Source organism: Electrona antarctica, assembly GCF_951216825.1.
Source record: "Electrona antarctica genome assembly, chromosome: 24".
Lineage (NCBI taxonomy): Eukaryota > Metazoa > Chordata > Actinopteri > Myctophiformes > Myctophidae > Electrona > Electrona antarctica.
The window spans coordinates 32,869,062-32,881,382 of NC_136803.1; the positions used below are offsets into that span (position 1 = coordinate 32,869,062).

At 45.5% G+C, this 12,321-nt stretch overlaps 1 protein-coding gene across 2 annotated transcripts in view; it reads right to left on the minus strand.

Moving 5' to 3' along the window:
• The window catches only part of LOC306917246 (beta-galactoside alpha-2,6-sialyltransferase 2-like), an 88,181-nt gene that overhangs the window by 56,206 nt on the left and 19,654 nt on the right, over positions 1-12,321 (minus strand). For both annotated transcript variants that reach the window (XM_079495386.1, XM_079495387.1), the window contains exons 2-5: positions 8,268-8,774; positions 7,729-7,944; positions 6,501-6,730; positions 2,250-2,347 (exon numbers count right to left, since the gene is read on the minus strand). In XM_079495386.1, the coding sequence (XP_079351512.1) occupies positions 2,250-2,347; positions 6,501-6,730; positions 7,729-7,944; positions 8,268-8,716 (993 nt within the window). In that variant the 5' untranslated portion in view covers positions 8,717-8,774. The remainder of the gene's footprint in view (positions 1-2,249; positions 2,348-6,500; positions 6,731-7,728; positions 7,945-8,267; positions 8,775-12,321) is intronic.

Sequence of the window (12,321 nt, forward strand, 5' to 3'; positions counted from 1 at the left end):
AGTGTGCCGCGGGTTCGATTCCCGATCCCGACGGCCTTTACTGCATGTCTTCCCCCCATCTCTCTCCCCATTTCCTGTCAGCCTACTGTCTTGTCCCTCCATAAAAAATATAAAATAAAAGGCGAAAGCCACGAACAAAAAATAATAATAATAATGGACCCTTATGGGTCTGTAATTCTGAGACATATTTCACTTTTCACATCTACTCAGGCTTTTGTGAGCACCCCAGTCAGTTGTTTAAGTTGCTTGATTCAGTATTTAGCGATTTAATGATAGATTCATTGAAAACACCTGTTTTTGGTTCTGGTGACTGATATTGACCTTCTAAAACACAGGGGTTTTTGTTTTTAAATTGCTTTTTTATTCAATTATATTTTTTATACATTTTCCAGAAGGCTAACATCAGTCACCAAAATCAAGGACGTGTGTTTTAAATGCATGGTTAAAATAAGAGTTTGAAGTTTCAATGGGTTTATATGGGAAGGGGTCTGATCACATTTATACCAAATACCTAATTACTGAATAAAGCAACGTAATAACTGTCTGGGGGTGCTCACACAAGCCCAGCTATACAGTAGATGTTAAAACCATATAGACGTAAATGCCATATATCGACAGTGACGCTTGACGTCGCATAACATCACTTTTAAACAAACATATCCCAGCAACTGCAGATAAGTTGCTCTCTCAACTTGATTAAAGTGTCAGACAAGCTACAAATCGTAGTTCTTTGTATGCTTGCTGCGTGTGTGCAAGCACCAGACCGCGGAGCTGCAGGTAAAAGTCCCTGCACTACAGTGCAGTGAACTAAAATGAATATGGCACGGCGGCCAAGTTGGGCCAACAGTTCCAAGTACATCCTTGCAGGCAATGACAGTACTGTAGGCCTACTGTAGCCTGCCTGCCTACGTGTTGATGTTTTGGGCAGCTGCTGCTGCTGATTTTACCAGCGTCAGTGTGATACTTTTACAATGAATTAATTAGAGACGGCACCCGGAGGAAACCCTGAGGCGCAATGGACATAGTGGCCGAATTTGGTATTGCAGCCTGGGCCAAACACATGAACGTGCTGGTCCGTTGACTATCATTGTGCACGTTCACGATGACACGTGAACGCGGTTTCAGTACAATGGCAGCGCGTTCATGTGTTTGGCCCAATCAATCCTCCTACAAGGAAGGAGGAGTGAAATCGCCTCATGCACTTTTGAGCAACTTAATGCAAGTGGATGGGAGGAGAACTCGGGTGACGTCTCCATTCATATATACTCTAAGGTACACACAAGTCAAAGATGCACAGCATCATGGCTTTCATATGCTAATATAAACTTTGGCTAAAAGCAATCCACCATCACTTCTAATCAATGTTTAGTGTTTATATAGTCTGTCAGCCCCTCCCTCCCGGCAATATTATGATCTGGAAAAACAACTGTCTGTCATAGAAGTAGGCTACAACCGAAACAGACTTCCTCTTCAAAATAAGAGCTATACTTGTAATGATTAGTCAACACTAGTTTTATTTGAGTGAACTTACAGGATGTGTAGATATATTTGTAACACCCTGAGGCCTCATTCACACGTACCAAACAGCAATCAAGCAAATGTTTGGTAGTTTTTTTTTGGTTTTTTTAGGCCACCACAATGCTTTTCCAATGGGAGTCACATGGTTTGACCAAACATTTGTGTTTGATTGCTGGTGGTGTTCTGCCCCTCCCCCCCATGCTTTGAATGGGTATCTGTCGTGAGTGACTGTGTAACGCTGTGTGGTCGTCGATCGATCATCTGACAGCCCCCCCCCCCCCCCCCCTGGAGTCACAGGTCGGGGGGAAACTACACCCCCCGCCCCCCCCCCCCCCCCCCCCCCCCCCCCCCCCCCCCCGGTAGCGGAGGGGGGTGTAGGGGAGGGAAAAACTTTCCCGAGATTCCTTGCGAAGCCCCGCGGAAGCATGAGTGTGCGTCACAGAGCACATGTTCGGGTCTGGTAAGTCCCGGAAAAGATGTGCTGTGATTGGCCAGTAATCACTTGAGTGGCAACATGACGTGCCAACTTCCGGCATATTCCTCCCCCAGTATAAATTGTCCCGCCCCTTCTTCAACACACATCGCTCCAAGGAACTGCAGCAACCAATGAGGCATCTATATATTTTAAATATCTATGGCTAAAATGACCCCAAACATCAATGAAAGTGAAATATTCCCTTTAAGGAGGAGGGGAGAGGAGAGGAGAGGAGAGGATAGGAGAGGAGACTCACCTGTGAGTTGATGATGCGAATGGTGGTCCTATTCCCGACATCTTTCTCAAAGCCTTTTGTGGGCGCCGCGTTGAAGCGAAGCACTGCATCATGGGAGTCTGCAGAGGCACAAGCCAACAACACATTACGGTTATCTCGAAGGCAGTGTATTAATATATGCACACCTTATTTAAACTACTTTTGTTCTTGCCTAATGTAAGTCGCTCTGGATTAAGAGCGTCTGCTAAATGCCTAAATTGTAAATTGTATAGGCATGTCACGAGACGATTTTTCACAATATTTTAAACAAAGGATATTTTCCAGAATATTTTATATAATTTATCTTCCCCCCGAGCTTTTTTCACATTTTTTATTTAACATTACATTGCAAAAGAAGTAGCATTACTTTTGACAGTGCAGAAACATAATTGCCTTCCTTGATGTATTAATGAGCATCAACGGCCATCACCTGGGCACAGTCAGACACACAGCTCCCCTCTAATAAGATAAGATAAGAACTCTACTACTGAAAGTGACTGCATACTGTAAACATGCTTTCTTGTTTAGAACCTAGCTCGAGTTAACATGTAAAAAAAGCTTTCTTTGATGGCATCTTAGGATAGATGTAGATCTATTTGACAGTGCAGAAACATAATTGCCTTCCCTTGATGTATTAATGAGGATCAACGAGTCAACGACCATCACCGTCACACACAGCTCCCATCTACAGTGCTCTACTACTGAAAGAGTCTAATTTCTCTCCAAAAGCACTTGAATATGATGGAATATGATTAAAGCTCACATTTCATATCTCACACACACACCATAATTCACTAGCCCCCCCTATTTATTTTTTAATCGATTTTATTTATTTATTAAATCGATTCATATTGTCGGGATTAATATCGATATCCAATATATCGTTACATGCCTACTACTGTATATAATGTAGTGATTCTTTATACGTTTGAGCTCAACAAACACCCAAATGAGAAATGTGATGTCTACCCTGGTACACCAAACTAGTTAACCCATTCTGGACGGGAACCCCTTTTGGTGTTTTAAGAACGACTGACATAGAAACATGGGTTTGTCAGGATTTAGCAGGCATTTGTAGAATCGTCCTTGGGTCTAAATGGGTTAAAATAGCCTATCTACAAGCTCACGAGTACCGACTACGCTCAGTAAAAATTACGAAGCTACATGGAATTACGTATGTGCATGTAGCCTATGACCTCTTCTATGTGCACCGATCTTATATTGATTTGGAGAAAAGTGTGTATGTAAACATCATACCAAATACTTTATATTGGTGAGGTGTGATGTGCCAGTTCATAATGTGGACATTTAAATGCACTGAAAAGGCATACAAAATCCAAATCATGTAGTGATATGGCTGCTCCCTGTAAAGTCATGTCCCTTAATGACCACAGGAGGGCAGCAAAACCTCATTTACTGAAATATTTTCACTAACCACAGTCTAGTGACTGAGTCCAAGCATCTACATGAGGAAAAAAAGAGAGTCTGGTGCCTGTTGTTTTTGGCAGCAAATTTCCATTTTAGTTTTAGTCATAGTCTCTAGAAACGTCTTCATTTAGTTTTAGTCACATTTTAGTCACCCGGAATGTTTTAGTGTTAGTCTAGTTTTAGTTGACCAAATGTCATAAGATTTTAGTCGCCTGCGAAGATTTAGTCCAGGGGTTCTCAACGTTTTTGTCCGGGGACCCCCGTAAATGCTTTGGCAATGTCTCGGGACCCCCGCCCCGCACCCTCCCTCCCGACCCCCAATATAAATTGACTGCTACAATAACCTTAATAATAGAGACAATACACCATAAATAAATACTGAAACCAGATATACATTAGGGAAGGTGTATGAATGTACTATGTGTACTATGTAAACTCTTCATTTCCATTTTCCAGCGATTCAGCAAAAAAAAAAAAAAAAAATAGAATATAATTTGGGGACCCCCCAAAATAACCCGAGGGGTCACGACCCACGGGTTGAGAACCCCTGATTTAGTCGACTAAAATGTATTTTGGCGGGCCTTGATGGCGTCGTAATGACTGATTTTACACTTGTTGAAATTGAAAATAGCAGATCTACAAGCCAGTAAAACCACAGTCTTCTACTGTTGGTCACTGGGAGCTGACCAGTACAGCCACAGTCTTCTACTGTTGGTCACTGGGAGCTGACCAGTACAACCACAGTCTTCTACTGTTGGTCACTGGGAGCTGACCAGTACAACCACAGTCTTCTACTGTTGGTCACTGGGAGCTGACCAGTACAGCCACAGTCTTCTACTGTTGGTCACTGGGAGCTGACCAGTACAACCACAGTCGTCTACTGTTGGTCACTGGGAGCTGACCAGTACAACCACAGTTTTCTACTGTTGGTCACTGGGAACTGACCAGTACAACCACAGTTTTCTACTGTTGGTCACTTGGAGCTGACCAGTACAACCACAGTCTTCTACTGTTGGTCACTGGGAGCTGACCAGTACAGCCACAGTCTTCTACTGTTGGTCACTGGGAGCTGACCAGTACAGCCACAGTCGTCTACTGTTGGTCACTGGGAGCTGACCAGTACAACCACAGTTTTCTACTGTTGGTCACTTGGAGCTGACCAGTACAACCACAGTCTTCTACTGTTGGTCACTGGGAGCTGACCAGTACAGCCACAGTCTTCTACTGTTGTTCACTGGGAGCTGACCAGTACAACCACAGTCGTCTACTGTTGGTCACTGGGAGCTGACCAGTACAACCACAGTCTTCTACTGTTGGTCACTGGGAGCTGACCAGTACAACCACAGTCTTCTACTGTTGGTCACTGGGAGCTGACCAGTACAACCACAGTCTTCTACTGTTGGTCACTGGGAGCTGACCAGTACAACCAGTCTTCTACTGTTGGTCACTGGGAGCTGACCAGTACAACCACAGTCTTCTACTGTTGGTCACTGGGAGCTGACCAGTACAACCACAGTCTTCTACTGTTGGTCACTGGGAGCTGACCAGTACAACCACAGTTTTCTACTGTTGTGGCCGGTCCCACACTGTGGAATGCCCTGCCCCTTCCCATTCGCTCTGCCCAGTCCCTGGGTGTTTTTAAATCTCACCTAAAGACCCACTTTTTCTCCCTGGCTTTTAATGTTGTCTGAAAACGCATATACCCTTCTTATACCATGTTTGTATATACTGCTCTCACTTGTTGCTTTGTTTTATTTTCTTTACATGCTCTTGTTGTTGCTCTGTTTTTGTTTACATGCACTTGTTCAGCACTTTGGTTTGTCTTCAGTCAATGTAAATGTACTATACAAATAAACTTTGATTTGATTTGATACTGTTGGTCACTGTCTGGGAGTAGCTCTGGTCCATAGCTCTAATGCCGTCGCATTTAGAGCTATGTTACTGTCGACTTCCGGCGCTCGCATAAATGCAGACCAGCCTCTCGTCTGTAGGGTAAACATAAAAAACGTTTTTCCTATTCACCAAACAAAGGCGGCTTCTGTTATTAGAAAGCCTACTTTCCTTAGTGGACGCACTCTGAGCAGCCCCACCACACTTTTTGGCCAGAAAGGGATTTTTTTTTTACCAGAAGGAAAATTTCCAGTGGAAAATATAAGAAAAACTATAAGAAAAAAATCCTTCTGCACACCTACAGTGGACAGGTGCGTCGGATAACTGGAACTGGAGAAGTAGAGAAAAAAGGATCCCACACCCCCGTCATCACTTGAGTTAATTTATTGAGCAACATTTCGGTCGTTCAGACCTTCATCAGGCATCTTCCGATGGAAAAGAAATCCCTTTCTGGACAAAAAGTGCATTTTATACGTGTGGTGGGGCTGCTCAGACTCGTGCGTCCACTAAGGAAAGTAGGCTTTCTAATAACACAAGCCGCCTTTGTATTGGTGAGTATAGGTAAAACGTTATTTTTATTTTCGCTACAGAGAGGCTGGTCTGCATTCATGCGAGCCCCGGAAGTCGACAGTAACATAGCTCTAAATGTGACGGCATTAGAGCTATGGACAGTCGTACTGTCGGTCACTGGGAGCTGACCAGTACAACCACAGTTGTACTGTCGGTCACTGGGAGCTGACCAGTACAACCACAGTTGTACTGTCGGTCACTGGGAGCTGACCAGTAAAACCACAGTTGTACTGTCGGTCACTGAGAGCTGACCAGTACTTGTAACCAGTCTTCTGTTTGACATGTTGAAGTGGGCGCTGCATGCCACCGTCACCCAGACGAGGCATAGCGGTCATCTCAACCCACCTATCTCCGCCCCCAGGGACGAGTTGAGGATGGCCCCCGCCGAGGTCACCACGGCGCAGGTCTTGAACTCTGACCCCGGGGGCAGCTTGTCCAGGGGTCGCGGGGGCACCAGCCGGGCCCAGCCCAGGCTGGCAAACGGCTCCTCCGTGCCGTCCAGCGTGCGGAGGCGGGCGCGCCTCTTCAGCTCGCACAGGACCTGGTGCCCGCTCTGCCGCGGCCTCCGCTGCCCGCTGTGTGGGCACAGGGGTGGACGGGACGGGCATCGTTTAGGATTTTCATTCATTCCATCTTATCATGTGTGACCAAATTTGACTGAGGGACTGCCATTGGAATTTTTCTTCTTTTTTTTTTCATGTCATATGAAAGCAGAGAATCATAGCTTCAAATTGACGTATTGGTTGTTCAGTTTGACCCACCAGTTTTGGAGATATGGCTTTATAGAGTAATGTATTGCAGAAAACAGCGAGTTGAGAAAACAGGCTTGACAGGTTCACTTCTGTTTTCTCTAACATTACATCTAGCTCCATGTTTAATCTAGCTCCATTTATTTCATATTTCCATGTCGATTTCAGCTCTGACACTTATTTCAGACATGCTCTAGTATGTGAAGAGTCTGCCTGTGCTATTAACTCATTTTAGGGAAAGGGAAAAAAAGGGTTTCTCCTCTGGTGAAAAGCTGGAATTTGTGCGATGGCAGGCTCTCAGTCAAAACTGGTCACATATCTCCACTGTTGGACCAGAAACCTCTTATCTCCATATTCTTCTTGTTTTGTTTTTGTAAAATTAAGATTAAGCCTAGTTCATCATACTACAGCATCACACAAAAGCATCAAATGCAGCCGATCTGCAAGCTCGAAATGTAGCGCAAAGCGACGTTTTGAGCTTGTAGATCTGCTACTTTTGCAACTGTAGGCCACGTGGACACGCCCCCCCAGGCCTTACCTGTAAGCCACGTGGACACACCCCCAAGCCTTACATGTAGGCCACAAGGACACGCCCCCCCAGGCCTTACCTGTAGGCCACGAGGACACGCCCCCCCCAGGCCTTATCTGTATAGGCCACGTGGACACGCCCCCAGGCCTTACCTGTAGACCACATGGACACGCCCCCAGGCCTCACCTGTAGGCCACGTGGACACGCCCCCAGGCCTCACCTGTAGGCCACGTGGACACGCCCCCAGGCCTCACCTGTAGGCCACGTGGACACGCCCCCAGGCTTTACCGCTTACCTATAGGCCACGTGGTGCTTGTTGGTGCTCAGGTAGTCCTTCAGGGCCTTCTGGAGACGCCCGCTGAGCATGTCGGCCGACGCGTCGCCCTTCCACAGCTTCTGCACCACCGCCTTGCTCCGCGACACGAAGTAGTCCCCCTCGTCCTCCTCGTCCTCGCCGTTCTCCGCCCGCTTGGCCGTTCCTCCTCCTGCTCCTCCTCTTCTACGGCTCCACCTTCAGAGGCGTAATGTCAGAAAGATATAGGGGGGTGGCAACAAATAACAAATAACTACCACCATAGCCCCCATTTCTACTTTCACTATTTGTTGGGGGGGAACAAAAAGAGAAAATGTTTGAAAATGTTTGCCTATAGTGACATTCCCAAAACAGGGAATAAAAGGCTTATCTAAATTATAACACGTATCACGTGTACAGTAGATGGACGAGGCATCGATTGTGATGAAATCCGATTCATCCGCCTAAAACAATTCAGAGTTGGGGGACAATTTGCATACAAAATAACTGAACATGAAAGGTCCCCCCAAATGCCGACGCACCTCCTGGCCCTCTTCATCCGGATGCGGAGTTTCCTCCTGCGTCTCCTCTCCTCCCAGTCCTCCTCCACCTCCGGACTCCAGTCCCCTTTAACCCGTCGTTGTCCGGGGGGCTGCTGCTTCCTCCCCCCCTCGGCGCGGAGGCCCGCAGCCCAGGCCGCGGACTGGGTGTCCCCGTTGAGGGCCTCTCCTCTGGGGACGAGACTCCCTGGAGGTCCCGAGGAAGGGGTGGAGGACCTGGGGGTCCCGGGCTTCCCCCCGCCGCCTCCCCCTCCCTGTATGGACGCCAGGCGGCGGATCTCGGTGCGGCTGAGCGAGGGTCCGGAGGCCGCGGAGGAGCGCGCCCGCGGCGCCACGGCGCTCGGCAGCTCCAGGAAGTGCGAGAGCACCGACAGGAAGAGGAGGAGCCAGGCCAGCATGGCCGCCAGGAGCAACTTCCTGCAGCGCTTCATGGTGGGCGGGGCCTGGGGGGGGGGGTCACTGGGAGGGAGCTTCAAGAGGGGGAGTCACCTGGCGAGAGAGGAGGAGCCACACATGACATGACAAGGAAATGGTTATTGTTGGTTTACATCAATGTTAAAATGTTGTCATTTCAAAAATGTGGAGTCAAAGATTTGTGACCAGATTTGACTGAGAGCCTGAGAGACAAACTCTTTTCTTCAAAATTAGTTAATAGCACAGGCAGACTCTTCACATACTAGAGCATGTCTGAAATAGACATGTAAATATGAAATAAATGCTTAAACATGTAGCTAGGTGTAATGTTGGAGACCACAGAAGTGAACCTTTCAAGCCTGTTTTCTCAACTCGCAAGACATTACTCTATAAGCCTCTCCAAAACTGGTGGGTCAAACTGAACAACCAATATGTCAATGTGACATTTTCCCTGCTTTCATATGACATGAGAAAACGAAAATTCAAAAAAATCCAATGGCAGTCAATGGCATTTGTCAACATTTTCAGTGGAATAAAGCATGCATTTAAACTCATTGCCTGCCAATCAGTTAAATTGAATGCACACACAAATAAACTCAGCAACAGAAGTTTGGAAACTTAACTTTCGTCCATTATTTATCCACTTTAATAACACCAATAGGTATTGTATTATGTATCATTTTAATCCTCGATTAGTCACCTTTACAACGAGGTATAGATTGTAAGGTTTTGGCTTTCGTGGAATGAGCAACAAAGATAAACGTGTGGGTAGCACCTTCAAATGGCAAGTAGTTGGTATTCACACTTGCTTTGAGTTGCTTAGTGGATTGGATAATTGCAATTGCAATCATCCAATCCATCTTCTCCATAGAGCGTACCTTACGTGTGTGAGTGGTTTGCCACTGTGTGGTAATTAGTTCTCGGAGGACACAGAACACGATAACATTACTGCACACCAGACCTAATGTCTTAACCCATTTAGACCTGAGGACGATTATACAAAATCTTCGAAATCCTGACAGTTTTCTGAAAAACCCTATGTCGTTCTCAAACATTTTCACGTCAAGGACTCCCAAAAATATATGTAATTGTCTGCCGACCCCCATCTGAAAATATGTAGTTCCAGGGACCTCCCTGAAGCAAAGATTTGAGTTAAAATGTTGGCTCTAAAAGAATATATTCAAAGATTTGCGCCACATTTTCACGATTTTTCAAAAAATAGCAGACCTACAAGCTCGTAGCGCGGCACTCGGTGCCGCGCTATGAGCTTGTAGATCTGCTTTTTTCAATAGCTGCTTACAACACCAAAAGGGGTTCCCGCACTGAATGTCTTAAGACGGCTTTCTTCCGATTGCAGCAGACTTCACTGAACGGCTGAAAAGGTTTTTGAAATCCGACAGAGAACAAGCGTAGAATATAATCAGCCACACCGGGATTCCTTTTGTCGAAGCCGACATGACGAGATACAGCGGAGGGAAGTTACCAGTAAGTAGATGTACTCAAAGTGCTGTACTTTTTTCATCCACTGCAATTATTTGAATGCTTTGGTTACTAGTTACTTAAAGTGAAACTTCACTTTTTGCAAGAACATATATGTTAATGACGTTTAGAAGATTTGGAACACTTTCCTGGGGGTCTCCTAACAGTTAAATGTATGTTTCTATATCAGTGGTGCTCAAATGTTTTTTTCATGTCAAGGGTCCATACACACTGGCATTCCGAAACCCGCCATGGTCATTACTGTCCTAAACCCTATAGACGATACGGGAGCCGCGCGCGCGCACGCGCACACACGCACGCACACGCACACACATTCAGATGGGGGGGGAGGGTCTGCCACCAAAAACATATCAATTTGGGGGTCCTTGGCACAAAAAAACGAAGATTACACCAAGAAATCACACGATGGCAACCTTTTCATGGCGGAATAGTTTTAGGATTTATAAAAACATTTTTTAAATCTGTTGCTTTTTGGCGAAAACAAACCACATTCAACGGACACTCCATGTCTTTTCAGACGATCGGTGCGTGGATGGTTGTGGAGACATTTTATAGGTTTTCTTTTTTTTTTTTTAAGTTTAGTATAAACGCTGGCAAGATATACAGTAGACGAGGTTTTGACTCTGGCGGTTAATGACTTACGGATTAAAACAACATTGAAACAAAAAAACTTGTTTTAAAAACATCAGAGTAGTTCCTTCCACCACAGACAGACAGAACGGTGTCAAGGTGAAACACAGAGTAATCAGCCTCACTGGGATTGCCGTTGCCAAAGCCAACATGATCCGTTTGCGTTGCGCGGGGATGATGGTGCTGTTAAGGAAAAGCTGACTTTGTTCTCGGCTGATGTCATATTTATTCCACAGCTCGTGGCTCATGGATCAAGATGAGGAGACTATAGTCGGCGTGGAATCAAAGAGCTAAAAGAAGCCGAGCTTCAAATCACAGAGCAAATAACAAGTCCAGGCATCCTTGGGTGTTGATTTCAATGACCAAAAGTTACTGATGAAAAATGTTCGTCGACCGTCTTTTTTTTTCCCACTGATGAAATCTAAATAAAAACTCAGCTATGATGACGAAGACTAAATATATTGACAATTTTCCAAAAGAAAATCTACAAGCTCACAGCTCAGGCATTATGATTTATTCATTTTGTTCTTAGCTAGACCCCTGGGAGATGAAGTCTGTCCCCGTTACAATGCGCTAGACCCCTGGGAGATGGAGTCTATCCCCATTACAATGCGCTAGACCCCTGGCCTGGGAGATGAATTGCTGAGGTGGAGCGCCACAGCTCCCAGTAGCCTACTTAACCGCACGACTTGCCGCACCCAAGTTGTCCTACTCATACGCCGGTTTGTTTGACTCAAAACAAGCTTTATTCACGGCCCATGACTAAAGCGTCGGTAATCACGGTTTACAAAATGTTACGCTTCAGGTGAATTAAAATAAGATCGCGGGACACCTTACACAGCCATCTTTAATTCCTCTTCACAGCTTGGTGAAAGTTGTGAGTTGTTGAGCCTCAAAACAAAGAGCATGCTCTGAGAAGACTGTGGCACTGTGGGTGAATTAAAAGGATTATTTGGCTGGCATTGAATGAGTTGGGAAGAAGAAAAGCTAAGCCTGCGACGAGTCTTTTGTCCTGACATATTGCAGATGCACAGAGAAGAACAGAGCTTCGTTCTGAGGAAGGAGCGGTGGTGGTTTATTAAATGATGTTCGATAAGGAACGGAACGGCTCCCCGAGGGCTTATCATGCGTCCAGCAGTGTTGTTTTTGGCAGCAAATTTAGATTTTAGTTTTAGTCAGTCTCTTGAATAGTTTATTTAGTTTCAAGTCGCATTTTAGTCACCTGGAATGTTTTAGTGTTAGTCTAGTTTTAGTCGACTAAATGTCTTAAGATTTTAGTCGACTAAATCTACAGTTGATTTAGTCGACTAAAATATTTTGTCGACTAAATAGTATTTTGGTGGGCATTGATGCCGTCGTAATGACGATGATGTTTTTACACTTGCTGAAAATAGCCGATCTACAAGCTCACAACGCGTCGCGCTGCGACAGAACATGACAGGAGTCGCAAGTGAAAGATGATGAGGGAGAGAGAGAGAGAGAAAAGTAGTGA